This window comes from Lytechinus variegatus, chromosome 3, assembly GCF_018143015.1.
Source record: "Lytechinus variegatus isolate NC3 chromosome 3, Lvar_3.0, whole genome shotgun sequence".
NCBI classification, from domain to species: Eukaryota; Metazoa; Echinodermata; class Echinoidea; order Temnopleuroida; family Toxopneustidae; genus Lytechinus; species Lytechinus variegatus.
In genome coordinates, this window is record NC_054742.1 from 44024306 (window position 1) to 44046656 (window position 22351).

The 22351-nt window shown below is 34.6% G+C and overlaps 1 protein-coding gene across 2 annotated transcripts in view; it reads right to left on the reverse strand.

The window, feature by feature from the left end:
* The window catches only part of LOC121411117 (nucleolar protein dao-5-like), a 72979-nt gene that overhangs the window by 29131 nt on the left and 21497 nt on the right, over positions 1 to 22351 (reverse strand). Inside the window, exons 5-9 of one of the 2 annotated variants that reach the window (XM_041603640.1) lie at positions 21364 to 21498; positions 19152 to 19220; positions 17929 to 17985; positions 5636 to 5683; positions 4582 to 4730 (exon numbers count right to left, since the gene is read on the reverse strand). In XM_041603640.1, the coding sequence (XP_041459574.1) occupies positions 4582 to 4730; positions 5636 to 5683; positions 17929 to 17985; positions 19152 to 19220; positions 21364 to 21498 (458 nt within the window). The remainder of the gene's footprint in view (positions 1 to 4581; positions 4731 to 5635; positions 5684 to 17928; positions 17986 to 19151; positions 19221 to 21363; positions 21499 to 22351) is intronic. The other variant, XM_041603641.1, reaches the window with a different exon arrangement.

Sequence of the window (22351 nt, forward strand, 5' to 3'; positions counted from 1 at the left end):
CAAGTTACTTAGAAGAAAAAACAAATAAACTTAAAAGAGGGTAGGGGCTATTTTATCTCTGCGATGTTGATTTCGTCAATATTTCAAGGTGAATGAACTCCAAATGTTGACAAGAAAATGAAGAAAAACTATATATTCATTGAGAACAACACCTTAAAGTAATCCTTGTACAATCAGGAAGTATTTCATAATAATTTTCTTGACTAATATTGTCTATGAAATGATGCTTGAAAAGATGCAAAATAGACTTCGAAAAAAAGAAAAGATTATTGTCATTTTAGTTAAAAAGAAAACTCTGAAAGACGCGCAAGCGTATTTGGAGTCAATAAATTGACGCAATCTGACTTCTTTGCCACATCTCCTAGCGGAATGGATTTCCATTGGTTGAGTGATATGAGAGAGCTATAAAAGCACATTTCTAATTGGATATTGATTTAAAAATAGGTGGACCTTACAGAGATAAAATGAAGATAAAATTGTTCTCAGAATACCAATTCGGAGAGATTTTAAGGGTATTTTATCTCACTGATTTTAACGGAGATAAAATATTTTATTTTATCTGAGATAAAATGGATCTCAGAATACCACCCTTCGGGCCAGATGAGCTAAAAAATTTAACATTTCATGTATGCATTTTAATTTTACAAAGGATAGAAACTCTGTTCAATACCACCATGGTTTGAACTAATGAACTAAGTTTTGTTTCTAGGATTAAAGAAAAACTGTTGGTTGAACAGAGCCACAGAGAAAGCTCTGTGTGTTCAGAGATCACCAATTAGGTTCTGGTGACAGGCTTGCTCCATCAGGGCATATAATCACATGAGCAGGGAAACAGACATGCATGGTTAGTTTGTTTTTTAGGAGCCACCCAAATTCACCGACTTCACATCTCATGAAGCAAACAGCATGGTGGATACCCCATCTCAAACAGTGAATGACAGTCTGTGTTCCTTTAAAGGCAACTTAATCCAATTGAGGAACATATGGAGAGTTTGATTTTCCTGACTTTACAATGAGGAAGAAGAGATAGAGGTTGTCTTACTAGAAAAACAAAGAAGGAGATGTATTTTTCAAATCTACTCTCCAATCCATTATTCATTTGGGAAACAGATATGGGGTTTGATTTTTCAGTATTATTCTGAATGACGTAATATTTAAGGAAAAAACAATTGAGATAGATGTTGTTGTCTCACTCTTAACTCTTCATAGTCAGCAGTGGTAACAAAAGTAGAAATTGTGCAGATGAAGACATGGAGGACCAAAAGTATGCTCATAAGTTTGGGGAAGCATTCAACCAATGCTTTTCACTGCTTGAGTTCAAAGGGAAAGAAATGCTACAACAGTGCTATAAAGCAAGACACAGATAGTTCATCTCAAAGATTAAACAACAAAAGAGAATCTGTACTCTTTGATAAAAAAATCAAATCAGAAATCATACAAGCTTAGGAAAAAAAAATTACTACTTGCATATATAATCTTATGAAACAATGAAGCTGTAGAAACTGAAACAGACAGATACAGATGGAAAATCTAGATTCTAGAACAAGGGAAGAAAGCAGATTCCCGTCATTCAAAGGAAAAAAAATCCACCCTTATATCAATCACTGTGGAATGTCATACAGTTCGGACATGCAAAGCCATTTTGGAAGCACCTCTCCCAATTCACTAACTTCACATCTAATGAAGAAATGCAAAGAATGCCCCAGTAGAACAGCAAATTGAGGTTGGGAGTTCTTGAAAGGTATAATTATAAATGGATAGAGACATTATGAATAGATTCTCCCCTCCCTCTTGTTAATTCTGTTTTTACTTTATCAATATCCATTAAATAATGCCTAGGATTGGTCTTATATCTTTAAGTCATTGAGACATTAATCATATTAAAAGAACAAGAAAATTTGAATGACAATAAAACTGGTTTATTCACATTAACAGAAAAAAAGTGAAACCAAAAGTAGCCTGTTTCAGAAAACATGTATCTCAACGTATTTTCTCTTAACAGAAAAACAACTCTGTTAATAATATCAGCATGAAAAAAGAAACAGCCTAACCTGCCTAATACTAGCATTACTTAAATGACATCCAACTTCTGTCATCGTTACCTGTAATGATGACAGAAATTTCACAGAATATCATTTCGGAAATGATTAATGCTGAAATAAAGTCATTTGAATTTACATAATCATGTGATATTTCAGTATGGATGCATGTCATACTATACTGCTTTACATAAAAAAATCCTATGTAGACTATGGTTGATTAGTTTTACGGCATTAAGCCAAAACTATAAATAAAATACAAGCACTTTGGAGGAAGAATGATATTTAGGGATTAATGTTGCAATAACAAGGCAATTAATGGAAATGAGAGGGGTACACAGCCTTCAATACAGGGTATCTTAATCATTCTCTTTACCTAATACAACATTCAAAAGGAAAACAAAACTGATATCAAACCACAATACTTTGGAGTCAGTTGTTGTTTTTGTTGTTTAACCATTTTTCAGAATTAGCTCTAGGTAAAATAGATACATTTTTTTTAAAATGAACATTGGCAAAAGTGATTCAAGTGATCATGAATTGATGTAAAATTTGTAAATTATCCATAGAAAATGAATACAATTACCATTTTGTAGTATTCCAGAATGAATATATGACTAGAATTCATGGGTTCAACTTTCTGGTTTAAATTAATGGAAATGTATGCAGGTGCCCTGTACTTGGAACAGTGGGTGGAAGGTTGAATTGCTTTGGTCTCAGGATCACTCCCTTCCAAAGAGCAATTCCTGTCAGAACCACCAAGAGGATATTACTTCTTACCATGGGATTCATATTTTCTTGATAGACTAGAAACATTTGTTGGAGGCACCATCATGCCAGATGTCATTCCATAAGTCACATGGCAATAGTGCAAATTAATACCATAAAAAATATTGTTTTGTTTTATTGCATGTTGTTTTCAGTGTTTGGTATTACTTCACATTATTTAGTATGAAGAAAGATGCTCCAAAGATTTGGAGCCTACCCCAACTGAAAAGTCAGCAAAAGATCATATCAAATTGTCCTTTTACTTGCTGAAAGGTGATAATTTCACCTGATATACCTTGTGAGTCCAGAACTGAAGATCACAAAATAGGATATGCATAGTAGAAGATGGCAACATGTTCAACAATATTTTACTAGTTATAACCAAGCATTTTTTCTCATCAAAACTAATTCTCCCTTATTTCAAGCCAACCCACTGCGAGTTTGACCCAGGGAAGTATAGGTCAACTTAGATTTTATGCAATGCAAATCAGAAATGGGACAAAGCCACCAGTTATAGATTCAAGAACAAGATCTTTGTTGTTAGAGCTTGATCAACATATACATAGATATCCTTTGTCCTACATTATATGATTCTGATTCATTTTGGTTTATTAAAAAAAAACTTCCTTATCAAAACAGTAATTTTTCAGTGTTTTGTGTTTGCTATTTTGTAAGATTTTTATTTTCAGCCAAACAAAACTTAGCATCTTTGAAAAACATGTTTGTAGTAAAAAAAGTTGATTGAACACAACCCAAGAAGTCCACGCAAGAAGCCTGAAGATGAGAGAAATTTGTCTTCACTATCTCTCTAAATATAACTCATCCCTGCATTAGGTTTCACAGCATACTTCCTTCTAGAGGAAATCTTAACATAGGAGTCCACAATGTTCATGTAGAAGCAATATCCCCCTCCTGAGATCAACTAAGTGTTGATCATATAATCTTCAAGGGCTCTAAACGTTTCCTTAGTTGTCTCTTTTCTGTAAGAAAGCCAAGGAGGTGAAGACAGTATGATTCCAGTTTGAATTGGATAGAGCTAAGCTATGCTGAATCAGTGTCTTCTAAATATAACCTTATTGGATAATCTTGCAGGTGTGAGGACTTGAACAACAACAAGAAAAGAGTATTTAGTTCATAATGAACAGACTTCAATTGTTTTGTGATTTTTTTTATGAACATCATATCAAGGAAATAGTAAATGCAATAAACAGTCATCTGTGAGACAATTTTCTAATTACTCACAGAGAACTTAATTGTTTCTGTTGAATGACTGTGATGAAAATGATGATGAAGAGGAGGAAAAAATCTTTATTATGGAATTTATGTTTAATTGTATTGATGATGATTGTAATGGTAGTAATGATGATGGTAATGATGATTAACATGGTAATAATGATGAATGATGGATCACATAATGTAACTGCCTGTTTGGATCATCAATTTCTGGTGATCTTGTTATTCATACTAGAAGAGATACACATAACATCTTCTTTTACTTGAAAACATCCCATTTCAAATACCAAACCTTACAGGTTTGTTTGGAGTGTTTTATTTTTATTTTCAATATGATGTACCAGGGGAACATTCACAGGAACTTAATTGTTCTTAGAAAAATAAACTTTAATATAAATCTTTACAAATAATACTCTTTTATTGTAGTTCCCCAAAGCTGGATGAGTTTTAAAAAAAAAAAAGGTTATGACACAGCTACCCAAAAGGCAAGTGATCAATGAAAACTTTGAAATTTTTTCACCAATCGTATTGGCCGACTAACCTGCAATGGACAAGTATAGGAGGATCCTCTGCTTGCTGATACTCTCTGACTAGTTTGATCATATCTAAGATAGGTTTGACTGATGTAGGGACTCCGTGGTCCGGCCAGGCTGTGTAATGGAACTGGTTGAATATTTTCGATTCTTTGTCCTGTACAGGAAGAAAAAGTAGATGAATAAGCTATTATTTTGTAAGTTTGAATAGAACTTTATAATAACAATATAGGATTTGTATAGCGCACGTATCCACCTTGCTAGGTGCTCAAAGCGCTCCTATATTACCTCGGCTAAGCTAGTCTACAAATAGTAGACTAGTGTTTGTAGTATTAGTGCATTATGTAACAAAAACAAGGTTTCAGAATAGACAAAATATGTTGGTATCTTGTGTTTTATTCCCACTTACACCTGTCTTTTACATGTATCTCTCCTTCTCTTTCTTCGTATTATTTAATCTATCAACAACATCTTCATTAGACACATGGGTGTGTCATTCAAACATCACCTTCTCAGTGGACAATTGATATCATGTATAGGTAGCAGTACTTGCATCTTGAGCATGCATTTCAAAAATAATCTTTGATTACGATGGTTCATGTATTCATGGAGCTATCTGGGTTGTTTAGCTCCATGGTGTATTTCACCGACTAATAGTGATAAAATCATAACCTGCCAAAGTTTATGGAGTTAGTTTTGCAGTACATTTAATTAGTGCATAAATTTCATCAGTTAATACATGTTCATGCTTTTATTCATATAAACAATTAGACTGCATACAATAAATGTAAACCAGTTTACTGATGGTAAGTATTTTGAGAAACACGTATTTGTTTAACACATGCACCTTATGAATAAAAAAGTTTAAACCAAGAAACACTTTCATGTCCCTTGATATTCACGGATGCATGGTGGTAAAAAAAAATAACACACCAAATCATCTGGATGCAAGATGTGGAACATTATTCAGTCTTCATTTTTCTTTGTCATGCTCCAACATTTCCCACTAGGCTAGACGAGAAACTCAACTCACGGGGCATGCAACATTGAAATAAGTATTACCATGACATTCTTGTCCGATCCATGATCAATCCTTGTCCAATCTGTTTCCTGATAAAAATTGTTTGAATTTGGAATGTAAAAGATATAGCAGGAAACTAAAAACATTCTCATCCAAATAACCTTATTTCCCCAAAGCGGATATCAGTTTGGTATTTGTTGTCTAGATCAGGATATTTATTTCAAATTTTTTCTTGGTAATGGGTATAAAATCTTTATCAGAGATATAGACAATGGCGTACGGAAAGTACTTGAGCAATTTCCTCAATGTTTCAACTATGTTGATTTTCAAGTAATATCGAGTCTCAGGATGGCAAATGAAATTACAACTCTTGCATAAAAGATGAGCTTATGCACCGGAGTGAGTGCCTGGAAGCTCTGGTTTACTATATGCTCTCTGGTGAAATTTTAGCTTTATTTTGCAGAAGTTGAATGTTTAAGAAATATAACAGTTACATGTACCATTATTTTAACAAGAACATTACAGAAACCTTTTAAATGCATTTTTTACACCATACCCCCTAAAAGTAAAGGTGGGTTTGGGGCCATTTTGCAGGAGCCTTATGATGGAATCATGATGGTTTGTATCTCTGCAGTGTATAGCACCTACTCATTCCTGATATCTTACTGTAGTTTTTTCATATTCCTTCAAAATAAGATACATGAAACAAGCATACAGTATCACACACTATTTTTTTGGATGTCTGTTTTCTTTTTGTTATTTATTTCAAAGTGCTCTCTCTTTCTCGTTCTCTTTCTGTGTATCTGTCTCTTCTATTCACTAACTAATCTCTTGCTCTTTGTCCTTCTTTTTCTCTTAACATTTCTCCCATAATAAAAAAATTTCCACCTTTAAATCTTATTCATCTCTCTATCCAATCAAATCATACTTCTTCTGTTCATAAAGGATTTTACTGTTAAATTGTTTTCATCATAATTTCAGCCATTGCTTGTGTTGGTTTGGAATCAGATTATTGATTTTGAGATGTAGACATCGCCAACCTATGCAAAACTTGGTGAAAATATCTTAATCTAGGTGATCAGTTGAGCAGTTGGAACTTGGAATTGATTCCATGGAAATCTTGGGTTTGATTGACTGTACAGAGAGATGATACATTCATTCATGGTGGTAGTCACCCGTGCTGGTAGATACCGTGAGCGGGAGGGAGGTTTTATGCAATGGGGCCAAGATCACTGGGGTATAAAATCTTCTGAAGATATTAAAACAGCACAGTTTACAAGAAGTTTGGGACACTCAAAATGGAAAATAGTGTCAAATCATCATTAAGAAATATTATATGGATTGCTCTGCAAACAGTATACATGATTAAGAATAACCTAGAAGCACTGACATAATCAATATGCAGTGTGTACATACTTCCTGATTCCAATCCTAAGCACAATTCTTATTGACATGTACGCGAGATGATTTTTATACTTATACTTTATACAGTTGATTTCATTACACAACATATAAATGTATGTAAACGAACAAATAAAACTAATCTGAATCAGAATAAAACCATCAAGAATTGCATTGATGAATATATCAATTGTGATTTAAACTGACAATTGATTAACAAATTTCATGATCATCTGAAGTTAGGTTTTCCGTCACAGACATAACTGATGCATGGATCTAGGATACAGATGTGATGGTTGTCTGCCTGGTCAATGGGTCTGATTCATCAAGAGTTACAATTAATGAAAACTTTGTCATTATGGAAACTGCCATCCTAACAAGGCCCAGCAGCCAATCACAAACAAGGTTTCTACAATCGTCAGTTACAATAATGTCAAAGTTACCGTAGTTGTACGTCTTTACAAAACAGGCACCAAACTGAAACTCTTTTGTGAGACATGTACATGTAAATGCAAACAAAATTATATGCATGTATACCATATGGAAAGCCATGATGATGATGATGATGATGTTACTATAAATTATAATGATAAAAAATAATAATTAAACATTTAACTTTAATATGGCAATCATTGCTGAAAAGAGTAAGGTTGACATTGGTAGAAGCAAAGCATTTCATAGCCTATAGAATTCTGATCTAGTTTACAGGGTGAAAAACACCTTAGACTTATTTTCTTACTTGCAATTATTCAAAATTAAAGTGAAATGTAGCACAAACTTGACTGTCTACGAGCAATCAAGAGGAACAGGATACACCCCCACAATCATTAAAGGGGAATGAAACCTTTGGAACAAATAGGCTTGTGTAGAAACAGAAAAATCAAAGAATAAGAATAAAGAAAGTTTGAGAAAAATCGGACAAATAATGAGAAAGTTATGAGCATTTGAATATTGCAATCACTAATGCTATGGAGATCCTCCTATTGGCAATGCGACAAGGATGTGTGATGTCACTGATGAACAACTTTCCCTTTGGTGGACTATAAAATACCCTCAAAATGTCTCTTTTTGCTTTTTCTTATGATGATACAAACTCTTTATCCATGATGTATTCTTAAAAAACATGCCCTCATGTAGAAAGAACACATGATCCATGGATAGATGTGATAAAAGAGGCAATTCAAGTGAAATATATACTAAAGTAATGGGGAGAGTTGTTCACAAGTGACATCACACATCTTTGTCGCATTGCCAATTTGCTATCTCCATAGCATTAGTGATTGCAATATTCAGATGCTCATAACTTTCTCATTATTTGTCCGATTTTTCTTGAACTTTCGTTGATCTGTTTCTTTGATTTTTCTGTTTTCTCACAAGCTATCTTGTTCCAATGGTTTCATTCTCCTTTAATTGGTAGGCAAAGTCGGTATAGCTTCAAGTTGACCTGAAGAAACAGAGTAAATCAGCCAATTATAGCACTGAAAATTTCATCAATATAGGATATAAAATTATGGCAAATTCATTTCCTGGTCAGGTTGCAAATGAGAGAGCCAGGGATGTTACACACTCAATAATTCCCATGTATATAATCAAAATACAGAAAATGTCAATTGTTATAGATTTGAATATTATGGGGATCTCCATCACATCACAGATGATGATGATAACAAAATCTCTGTTTTACGTGATTATGTGAAAGAAACATAGTACATGCATGCTCATCATATAAAGTTTTATACCATGCTGATCACTGAAGCCTTACTTTTGTGATAATCCAGAGACGCCTCATAAAATAGAAAATTTAAATGTTCAGCTTTCATTTGAATAATCCTATTAAATTTTGCATCTTCCATGAGAAATTACATTTTTATTTCATTCGAGGAAGGAATTGAAAAATTTATATTTCATATCATAAAATACAAAAGAAACAGTGCACAACATCATCAATTCCTTAAATTGTCATCAATTCCTTCAATTGCAATGAGCATGGTACTTTACTGCTTAATATACACTTGAATTTTATTTTAATAACATTACTTTAGTGTACATTTGATTGTGATGGAATTTTCTTGTTATACCATGAGAGAACAATATCCTGGTCAGTGCTTTGAGCAAAATGCACATGAAACTATGACTCTGATTACTCTGTTGTCATTTAGCATATGACAGCAAATCTTACTATATTAAATATTTTGTGGTTATAATATGGTAATTGTGTCTAAATTCTGTTATTACTCCTCTATTAAAAAACTGTCACAGGGCTATGTATGTTAATATGTCTTATTATTATAAGGTTCAGGTATTGTAAATTTATTTTTAACAACCGGTATATTAAATAAATGCAGTACATGTAACTCCTGCAAAAAGAAACCAAACTTTGTGTTACATAACCCAAATAGCCCTGTCAAAGGATTTCACATACATGAAATGCCTCATGATATCTTTGTCAAAATATTGAAACCATGGAATTGCAATGAGTGATTATGAGTCATAAGTTATAGAGAAGTTGAAAAATCACAAACCAATTGGATTTGGGATCACTGAAAATATCTGTCATCAATTCTATTGTCACCACAACATTTTATTGGCCAGACACACATTGAAACAACATCAGTTGATCTCCCACTCAGCTATTGGAAAGAATCATATTAATGTTGGCTAGGCAGAGAACATGTTCTTGCCAAAAAGTAAGCAACAAAAAGAGAGAGAGAGAGAGGAAGGTTTAATACAATCTTAGTCTAAATGTGCATTTGATTACAAAATAAAAAATAATGTACAGTACATGCACATGTTCAATCATAATACCAATGATGAAGGCTACAAAGACAGAATGTGATAGTCTGTGGTTAATATTAATTTCCCTTTTAAGTTTTATATAAAATCTATAGTATATTCCGGGGTTTCAGTTTTTAGATGACAAGGGGCAACAGAGTTTGGCTAAATAAGGAAATATATCTACAAGTAAAGCTACATTAAGGAGATTATTAATAAAACAGTTTGAAACTAGGCCAACTTTTTTTTAATTCCCCCCACATTCTTTGACAACGGCCTTGAATACATGTACATGCAACAAATGCATTCAAACTGAACATGCTGAATGCATAGAATTGCCATGCAATTTATATTTTAATTATACAACGTACATGAAGGTTGATTTATTGTTTCATTATGATTAATTAACAATATATCTTATGACTTTAATATAGCATCAAATGGTATATAAATCAAGATAATTTCATTACAGAATTTTTGGGAATGATCAATGGGCAGATTTTCAAAAAGAAAAGCTTAGTATTCAATATGTCATGATGAGTAATGTTCATTAATTAATATGTGGTAGAATCTATTCAGCACTCGTGACAAATCAAAACCAGGGAGCCTAGCAATGATATTATCCGACACAAAGGAAATGAACTTAGGGATCTTTCGACTCCATTCTCCTTTTATCTTAAAAAGCCAATTCTTTTTGTCCAGTTTCGGTGTTGTTATGTAAAATTTTTTGTTTTGCAATTGTGATGTTTTGCCTTTTATTAGTTTTTATCAATTGTTTGTAAATACGCTGCTTTGTTTGTAAGACTGTCTGGAATAAAGGATCCAGAAAGAATCTACTAAAATAATCAATAAAATGCTTTCCAACCTCTTCCCTTTCATACAGCCCCTTCAAAATTCGCTATAAAAAATCCATGGTGATGTTCACACCCTTTAATATTTTTTTTTATTCAGGAAACATGCAAAGACCTTCTTTTTGGTAAGGTACATAGTGTGTACAGTTCTTTGACAGGACATGAAGAAAGGAAGGAAATGGGTGACCCTGCAAAGAAGGTTAGATTGTTCAGTCATTCTACAGTACAATATTACAAATTAACATTCAACACATATCCTCAAATTCAATGTTTTCAATTCTCTTTAGAATTTGTATTGTTCACTGTTCTAAACTTATAATTACCTTTTAGTAGTTAAATGACAGAAATGACAAAACATATGACAGGATAATTTTATGTACAACATCTGTTTTAAAAGCATGAATTAACCTTATTTCAATGAGGAAAGACTGTACATACACAATAATTCTTGTTTAATGAACACTATGAATGAACTATGAATTAAACACTGCAAACAATATCAATTAAAATAGATGCACGTTTCCTCTATATGCTACATCCTAAATCATATGCCCTTAGTGGCATTTCCTAATATTCATTATTGAAAAGTTTTCCTGCTAAGTAATCTTCAGTGCTTTTGAAAACAACAGACTTATTCCTTCAAACAACTTCAAATCAGGGAGCTCACCATACAGTTTTTAATATTGTATTTTATCAGATTGAGTTTTACGGAACTTTACTTTTCTACTCAAAAAAATCAATACATGGTTTCTTTTCAGGTCATTGATAGGGTCGAATACAAAAAACAGACTGTTTTCAATTTAATTTTAGAAAACAAAAAGGTATTTAATGATTCAAGTCAGCTGCACTTTTATGAATGGTAGAGGATGGGAATAGTATACCCTACTTTTGTTCAGAAAAGGGCATGCTACACTTCCCACATTTAGGGATTATTTTGGTGCACAGAATTTCATTTAATTTTGTTGCACTTTTGGACCATTTTACACTTTAAAATCACATATTTAACCTTGCATATTATACAAATATACCAGGCTTTGAGGAAGTATAGCTGGGAATTAACTTTCCAAGGTTGGAATGGAGGATTACCATTTTTCCCCCCTAGGGGCAAATCCCTGAGGAAAAAATAGTAGTTTCCAGAACAACTGAGGATGAACAATTTCCTCTATTCAAAATAAAGCCCTGGTATATTTCTTTTATATCCTACTTTAAATAATTCAGAACAATAGATCTTGATTGTCAAGTTGTTCGAGTTCATCTCTAATCTGAACCAAATAGATAGATAACGCGATGCGCTTGCAGAGTCCGGTTGCATTGCTTGCGCTGACAGATCTACTCTTCTTGAAGCCACCAAGCTCAGCGGAACCTGATTAGTGCATGCACCGTCCCTTCCCAGGAATTGCCTTGTATAAAGACATCATGATGACCAGCAGCGTGTCACAGAGATTGCATGATCTGTGACATCAATAATTGAATAGTGCACTAAATTGCAGAGGCTGGGGGTATTTTGCTCCCTAAATGCTCAAAAGAGCCCTGAAAACTAAAACCTGGAAATCTTCATTCACTGCAATGTTAAAGATTATTCAATATTGCAGATTTAAAAAGGAAATTGTGAAAAGTGGTTCCTGGAAATATTTATTTTTTGTGCACTATGCCATCATTGACATCAGGGAATGGCAAATTTTCTTCATTGGGCATTTGATTTAAACAGCATAGATAGAATATATTTGGACAAATGATTTTATCTGAACCAATCACTGTTCAAGATTTGTTTTAAGTTGGATAAAAAAACATGTTCATAAAGGACCCCTAAACCTGACATTTTTCTTACTATTGTTTATCACTTGGGCATTAATGGGGGTAAATCACCCTTTAGCGGGGTTTCACATGCTCTTATTTCGTAATGCTGAATTGTAATTACATTATATTTGTCTTCCATTCACGTGGCTGAGGAGGCTTCGCGAATTCTGCGGTTTTACGTTTCGCACCGATAAGAAGAGGTGTGGCTTCTTTTGGGTACCCCATCAATCATTCTTGCATAGCCAAAATTGGCAAATAGAGCAAAAATAGCACGTTTTAATGCAGAAGTGTTTGAAAGGTTTATGTTTTGGAGGTCAAAGCGTTCACACGTCTGTTTTGCTCCGTCATTCTCGAATATCGTCTCTAGAAAATACCTTGACACTATTCATTGAATTGCGATTTCAAATTATGCTATTTTGCATTTATGCGCTCAAACTGCGTCATTCGAATTATCATTCAAGTGACGCGTCACCCAAATGGTCACTTGAATGACGTAAAATGCGAGCATGTAAAACCCCTCTACATGTAAGTCTCTTAATTTTTCTATTCCTTTATCGTGTATATCCCTAAAAATACAAATACTCATAAGTTGATGATCATCAGTATGGGAAAGAAATATGTTCAAATTTTCTGTCAATCTCAAGCTAAATGTATTAAATGTCTATTATATGAATAGTCTTGAGAAAATGAACCCATTTCATGCTCTATCATCACAACTTTTCCATTTTGAAATACATTTTATTTTTAAGAATATAACCAATGAAAAATCAAATGAACACAACAGTGGTGTCAACAAAACATGTGAGATAAAACTTGTTTCTATGGTAATAAGTGTCGACTGAACACACCCACAGTTCATCAACTTAAGCCACTTGTCGCTGGAAGCTTTCCCTATCTTATACATGTAGGTCAAATGCTACAGGATTAGAAATTATCAAATTAGCTCTAATATATTGGAAGTACTATATATAGTCTATCAACTAATATCTTAATTAATCCTTCACTCGCCTTGCTATGGGGGGCTTTGAAGGTCAATGTACTGTCTACTAAGGTATATATGTCTATAAAGCTAAGGTTTATCAAGCAACCATTTCATATGAAACACTGACAATTCACCAAAATCAGATAGATAATTATGCCAGATTCCAATGTGTATTTGAAATCTCATCAATATATCACAGGATTGATAGTTAAGCTCCCAACTGAATCCCAATAAGCTTCAATAATAATAATAATATTGTATATTCCATGATGTGCCAAACCTTGTACATGCGGTAATTCGACCCCCCCCCCCTAAATAATACAGGTAGCTGTGTGACATCATTTGCTATCTAATGTGATACCAACAAAACTCATATCACTATTTCTGAAATCAACTATTCAAACTTTGAGGGGAAGTTATGGCATTTTAATAACCTTAAATGAAATGATTATGAAAATGAAACTTATCAAAATTCCATAATTTCCATTTTTATCAAATATTGATGATAATTGATATTGTCAAATTTCAGGGTTATGCCTGTTTGGTTTTGTTCTTTTCATTCAAATCAGCTTAATTTTGAAGTGGACTTGACCATTTAATTTCATGTCAACCACTGATAATGTGAAACACAGCTTTTTAAACATTGCTCTGAAAACGACAAATACTATGTACGTGTAGGCCTGGATAATATATTTTGTAATCTTGAAAACAAATAATTTTCTAATGTTTGAAAAGTTCAAGTCTAAAGATGTCTTGTTTATGCCTTTTATTTCATTCAGGTGCAGAACTCATACTTGTACACATTTAGTTCATACACAGCTTAAACAACAATTCACCATGAACAAAATTGTGCATTCACCCAAATATAGCAAAGATTCAGCAGCAGTTTTTTTCCCCAATGTGGCAAGGGTTTTCCAGCTAGACGAGACCTTTGTGTACCCCTCCCCGCCCTGGGGAAAAAGATTACACCATGACCTAATGAATGCTTTCATACATGAACAACATTTGCCATCAACAAAGCTATGCATTCAAGGAGCATCAAGTCAATGAATCAAAATGCCTCAAAAACAGGGTGGCTACCCTCCAAAAATGGAGAATTTGTTGCAACCTCCTCTTACACCATTTAGCTTATATAAATCTAGATGCAGGCTGCAGCTTTACATAACGTTGCCATGCCAATATACAAGGCTCCAATCCAATTTCGTATTTTTGGTGGCCCGAAAAGCAAATTTGGTGGCCTAAAACAATAGAAAAGATTAGTTTATCAAAACTTTGTAGCCCAACCTGGCCACCAAATGTGGTCATTCACAGAAATTTCATGGCCCGACTCTCATTTTTGGTTGCCCCGAGCTACTGCTAATGTCGAGCCCTGGCCTGCTATAGGGGCCTACACTCCAATCTTGCTTTAGTTCACGTTTTTCTTTTCTATCAACCAGGATTCAGAGCAGGGTTTTTTTTACATCACTGTGAGTCAAACGAACTACTACAGTGCATGTGTGAACGCACCTAGTACTGTCTCACTAGGTGGTTTCAAACTGCCTCGATCACAAGAATCCCCGTTAAATTACGAGAACTTTTTTGGCAAAAAAATACCCATTAATTATTCCTGCATTCACACCGCCCCGAAACATACCCTTCGGATATGTTTCGAGGATAAGTTCCCGAAGTTACGAGCATGCGCAGTATGGTCTGATAAGCAGGCAAGGTGCGAGATTCAAATTCACTAGCCCAGCAGCCACCCAAGCCGCGCCCAACTACATGCTGGGCTAAAAGTTCCCGTAATTTGCTTTCACATCGCCAAAATACCTGCGACCTTGGAAAAATCCCAGCCAAAGTTCTCGCAATTTCGCCAAGTACCTACTATTTAGCGGGTATTTTCTTTCAGGGAAATTACGCGTAGTTTGCTTTCACATTACCAAAATACCTGGTATTTTCTGATCGGGGTAAATTTCCCGATCAGAGAATACCTGGAACTGACGAACTTCGAGGCGGTCTGAAACCACCTACTGGATCACTTCACCTCGTCAAGAGGGGTCTGTCTCCACGGACTAAATACTACGTCTGTCTCCCTCAACATAGCTGACCTTGGCATGACCTTGATCTCATTTACCAATATAGCATGGAGGAGATTCGGTTAAGAGCCTGGTGGCTACATGGAAGGATGGTGGATGTTACACGTTTCAATGGCACTAGCAGCCGACTTCATACACCCTGCTCTGTCCACACTGTCAAGTAATCTCCACTGAATGCAAAGTCAACCTCAGCATCAGCTGCTGCTTGCCTGTGATCTCCCTATATTGATGACCTACTTACATGTATCTCCCAAACCACAACTTGCGTCAACATCAACAAGGAAGCTCTAACACAAAAAAATATTGGTATTGTTATGGTTTTCCACAAAAAAATGCATATTGTGCTCACTTTACAAGCTACATAATAGAGTAGACAACTATTGTCATGTCTCTTCTCTCATTGCATACTGTACCTTCCGAGATCCTCTTTTGAGAAATTATAGTTGCTTGCATTCAATACTATTTGGGAAAAACTTCAACATTTGCCAAAAAACACAACCTAAAATCCCTCTAATTATCCGAACTTGGAAATGTCATGATCAACACTCATAATTGAGTCTTCAACATCTGAAGCTGTTCAACATGTATACTTGTATAGTATAATATTTCAGGAATACAGGATATGCAACAATGTACAATTCGAGGTCATAGATATCATTTGCATGAACATGTACATAGGGTATGATGATTCACGAAATCATCATTCAGTAGAATTACAGTGACATGGAATGCATGGAGACAGACTTCTTCTCCACAGATACATAAATCAGGAGATGAACACGCTAAACATGCCTTTCGTCATTTTGGAGCCGGCACATCAATTTATTCCGTATCTGGACTTTGGTCTGCATGCCTTCATGCATCATACTCTTGGTGATTCATAAGATGTATTAATCAATGAAAGATCATGTTCCCGTGAAACCAAACCTACAAGTACACCATTTTTCTATATTTCAAGGACTTTGATCAAATCCTGTTTCATATCACCTAATAATCTCGCTTTATGGAATACCATAGGCCTTCATTCCATACAACCAACATCATTATCAGACAGACTCAAGCATTTGTTTTCCTTGTTTCATTATCTTCATGTACATGTACAAATGTATGTGTAGCTATATTCTTTGTGTGTCACTCATCTTCAAACTCAACCTTGCTGGGTTTAATGTATATCCTTTTTTTTTCTTAACTTGACACATGAAAAAATAGACATTTTCATTTCCTACATAATCTCAATCTTTTTTGTTATTTGATGGACTTCATGACATACTTGATATGTCATACTACCAGCATTGTCACAACGACAGATGTGACAATATAGATGTGATACGCTCTGGCCCTAGCCTTCCTCCATTCAAAAGATACAATCAATATTTATGATAAAATGTAATCTCTTCTTTTTTCTTATTTACTTTACATCCAAGAAACATGTGTCATTGCTTGCATACTTATGTTACAGGGCCCTGAGGCAAAGTCCCATTTTAGGCTAAATCAGTCAGTAGTTATCATCAGATTACATAATACCTTGTCAAGATACAAACTTATTCAAGTACTACTTCCGTGTTGATATGAATACCTATTGAACTTCCAGGTTGCACGATGCATCAATGCCTAATAAATGGAGGTGACAGTCTGCCATGCTAAGCTACATGTATAGGCAACCTCTAAACCAGTGGCGTATGCAGAGGGTGGTTACACCCCCCCCCCTAAAAAAAATGTTGAAGACCTTTTTTGGGGGGGATTGTCAATTTTTTGGTATAGTAAACCACCTCAAATTGGTGGTGAAGACCTTTTTGGGGGGAGGAGGGTTGTTAACATTTCATTCAGCTTGAACCCCCCCCCACTAAAAATCCTGCATACGCTACTGATCTAAACTGATGTTTATCACTGGTATTTTGTGATAATCATCAACTTCTACTCATGCTCAATACTACAGGTGTAGCATAGCATGCCAATTTCAGAACTGAAACAATACTCTTTTTTTTTAGAAGCACCAGGAAAGAGAGTAGTCCATTTGCTTTATAATAATGAATGCATTCGTGTCTGTTTCAGCATGAAAATGGCTGTTAAAAGGCTAAAGCTAAATGTATATTGACATCCATGTATTCATTCATGTCAATGTATATGTATAAAGTCTCTACTTGCTTATAGTAGTAATGCAAAACACCAGCTGTTTCATGAAGCTGATACCCGCGAATTCATGTTTATGGGAGTGAACTCTTTCTAATTAATATCAAATCTTGACAAAAATGTATCTCGGTATTAAAATGCTTTTTAAACAGTGAATATGAATAATAGAAATATTGCAGGAGAATGTAACAGAAACGTAAAATTCCATTCTGGTTCATTGGGTAGGCACTATGAGGCAGACAATGGAGTATAGGCCTATTATAGTCCTACTATAAAATGAGGATGTTTTCATATATGCCAGAGAACTTGGCATGGATATGTCTACTTACCCTAGTGGCTTTCAAGGTTCTGATCATAAAGTCTTTGGTAACCCTCCTTTGTGTTATCTAGACATAAACAAAACAAGAAAATCACACAGGTAAGAATGTTTAAATATGATGAGGAAATAATTATTTTGACAAAAACTTGTATGATGGTGGGCCCCAAGTCTGCGCACCTAACAATTTGAGTTAAGATTTAACATGAATTTCTTCTTATTTCACAAAATCTTTCAGTTGATAATGTTCCTTACATCATAATGAGTTAGTGTGCCAAATATCTCATAAAATTTGAAAGAAATATATAAATTTTCTTGGAAAAAATCTCGGGCAGTCATTTTCAGATTGAAAAAAAAATGGTACCCCATGTCTGCGCACTCATTCACTTTGCACACGATTCGAGGATTTTGATGACAAAAGCTGTATTTTGAGGCTGTCACATGAAATGCCCTGAATTCATTATTTTTCCACCATTTTGAGTCGGATTTTTTTATGAATACCCGTCTATGTAGTGCATGTGTAAAGTTCGTGCTCGTTGCGTATCTTCTGTAACTAAAATCGCGCAGATACGCGGGTGCGCAGACTTGGGAGACCGCGCAGACATGGGGGAACTGACCATATGTTCAAAATTGTTTTTTTTATGCAGGTGAATAAAAAAACCAAAACCAACTTTGTCATCCTTCAAAATAAAAAATGATTTTCTATCTCAATTATTCCAAGATTCAATTTAAATATGGCATCTTGGAATACACCTTGGAACAGCATAGATAATTGGGCATGAATGTATACATTGTAGGCCTAGGCCTGACAAACATCATACTTTTTTTTCATAGCTTGCAGAAGGTGATATCACATTCTAAATATAAAGGTTATCCTTAAAGGGATAATCCAACTTGATATTAATTGCAATTTTCAATTAATTCAATGGGAAATTTCTATGCAAATAAATGAAAATGAAATATTGCATATTATAGTGAATTACAAAATATATAGTTGGGCTCATGAAATCATTGTTTCACCCATTTGCATTTGAACATGCATTTTTCTGTTTCACAACATCATGCAAAATGTACAAATTCCAGATTTGGAACATTTCATTGAATTTTAATGAACTTTCCTCATTTGTATCATTCTATTAGCAGCAGGGTGAAGCACCCTGTATTATTTTCAACATATGGCTGTAATGACAAAGTTGAATACATACATCACAGAATGATAGTGATATCTGAACTTACTTGTGTGACAACTATATCTCCAAACGAATGTTCCTCTCCATCGTCTACCCAGTACCTTTCACATTTGTGCTGTCAGAAAATTAAGGAGAGAAACACATTTTCAAATTCAATATTCAATTTACTCACAAATCATTAATGAGAATTAGGCCCTGTAACAGAAGGATTTAATAGTGATAAAACAATGTTTGCAACAATTCATGGGTGTTTCCTGGGTGTTTCACCGACTAAAATTCAAGCATCTCGAAAGAGCTAAAATGGAAATTATAATTAATGCACAATATTACTGATTAATATGCAGAACACTTATGCCATGAGCTTGATCTGGCCAATGTATTGATTTGTTTTTTTACAAGAAACACGGGATTTCAAGTGCAACATGTACATTTCGTCAAAGTTGAATATAAATAAATACTTGTCTATTGGGGAAATATTCATGCAACAATTTTGCAATTGCAAAAAGTTGTGATCCTTGTATCCAAAATTTGGGGAAGCTCATTTTTTCAAATTAAAATAAACCATTTCTTCACATTTATTTACTTGTAGGCCTAAAATCTTGGAATAAAGGGCTCTCTACACAAGTGACATTATTTTCTGTCTTGCTTTCTCTCTTATTCTAGAGGGAAATATTTCATATCAATCATCAATCAGCTCTTTATGTAAGTATTTGCAACACAGGCCTACATGTATGAAGTACATTTTCAAACACTCATGGGCAAACTTGAATGTAGGCTGATTAGCCTACATGTTGCAACATATTTTCGCTCAGTGCATTATGCTGAAGTGATATGTATTAGGTGCACTCCACACTTACAACCCATTCCATCTAATTTAAAAAAAATTGGAGACTTTATTTCAAGAACTCAAAAAGGAATATAGCAGCCAATATGCAGACCTACATTGAGGATTACTTTTCATCAATCTTGCAAGACTTCAAAGTTAATTTGAGATGAAGGATTTTTCCTTCAAATTAATTTTCTCTCCCTCTCTCCCTCTTTACATAAATCATCAAGTTTACGGGGTATGGACTTCAATCTTTCACTGCTGCACGGTTTTTAAGCTAATGTCTGCACCATAGCGTGAACCGTGTTACATTTCTTCCATATAAGTGCATGCAGGAGAACTTTGCATGAAGCGTAGCGATTCATTCTTAGCCTTCCTGGAAACGAGTTTTCCAGGGCTATTTCTAGATCAGAGTGCTCCTCTAGCTAATCTCCTGTGTGATGTAGGAATGTCGAAAAGGTAAACAAATGCCCTGGATGGTGAAAGCGATCTGCCACAAGATTCTATTTCCAGCTTCCAGATTCATGTGACACGGGCAACACCTGCTGGCCATGCAGGTGTACTGAGGATTTCCATCAAATTAATAGTGGGGAAAATTCTACAAAGACCTGTCTAGATCAGCCCAAGCCTTCAAATTGCTACACATCTCTGATATGGCATATCGTCCAAATGAGAATAACTTCATAATTATTTGTGACAATGCCAGTTGTAAGCTATTTTATGGGGTCCTGCTTCAGATTACAAGCATCATTTAATTTTCTTATGATTTTCATTATTGTCATCAGCAGCACCACATCTGATCACGGTGGATCATGGAAAATTTCCTGATCAGAGTATACCTGGTATTCTCAAATTTCAAGACGGTCTGAATATGCCTAGAGACGCTTAAAAAATAGAGGCTCCTTTAGACTTTCTGACATTTTGGTAAATCTCACAAAAGACTATTCCCTATTCCGATTCAAGACTGGATTATATGAATGTGCATACCAATAATGTAAAGGATGAAATAAAAGTTGTTTTATTTGATAAATTTACCAATTTTACTTCAAAATTTACCAGGTGCCTCATCAAAATAACACATCGGGGGGGGGGGGGTTCTTTTCTCTTGCTTTCTCAAGCAAAGGATGGGCTGAAAATTTTGGGATATAATCTATGTCTGTCATAACTGAATTTGTATTACAAAAAGAGCAGAAAAGGCTTTTTTCAAATACAAATAAAAACATCAATGGGAGAGGCAGCACGATACCAAATTTAAATTCTTACAGCCGGAAAAAAGCTGAATTCAAAATCTCAAGATAAAAAAGACAGGCCTTAATTAAACACTCAAAATCTGATATAACTCATATCAGGCCAAAGAAATTGCTTCTCTATTGGATTAATGTGTATTAGAAGGTGTATACATGTAGGCAAAGTTAAAATGAAAGTAACTTACCCTCCCTTGTTCAAATTCATTGCATGCCATGACAATGATTTGTGTGTTACTTTCCCAGAGCATCCTCCAGAAATCATTGACTGTATGAGGGAGAGGGCCCTGTGCTGCTAAGTATGAATGGTCATTACTCACACCCTGAAGAAAAAAATAAATAAATGAAAGAAAAAATCAAAATCCCATCTGAAAAGTTGTAGATAAAGACCACTCTAATATAATAACATCATATGTATTGTCAAGTGATTTTTAGCAATTGTGGTTATGTAGAATCACAATGAAAACCCCATCTATTTAGTTTGAAAGAAATTTATATATAGTTGCTGAAAATTTGTTTAAACACATCCAAAATTTAAATTACACATCACTGAAATCATAGTTTTAGTATGGAACATAGTAATTAAATGTAGAATGAAATGTCAATGTATAAAAATGCTGCAGTTTTTCAATCTAGGCAATTTACAGACATACACTGTAAAAGAGTATATGAGTAAATTCACCTTTCAAGTGACACTGATTTCATGATTAAAAAGAATAATAATGAAAATCAGATACTTTGTCATCATAGCATTATCATGATTATGCTTGCCTTCATTTTCACAAAATACAAGTTGAAGTCAATAGGTGGTTTCAGACCGCCTTGAAGTTCGTCAGTTCCAGGTATTCTCTGATCTGGAAATTTACCCCGATCAGAAAATACCAGGTATTTTGGTAATGTGAAAGCAAACTACGCGTAATTTCCCCGAAGGAAAATACCCGCTAAATAGTAGGTACTTGGCGAAATTACGAGAACTTTCGCGGGGATTTTTCCAAGGTCGCAGGTATTTTGGTGATGTGAAAGCAAATTACGGGAACTTTTAGCCCAGCATGTCGTTGGGCGTCGTTGGGCGCGGGAGCTGTGGGTGGCTGCTGGGCTAGTGATTTTGAATTTCGCGCCTTGCCTGTTAATCAGACCATACTGCGCATGCTCGTAACTTCAGGAACTTATACCGAA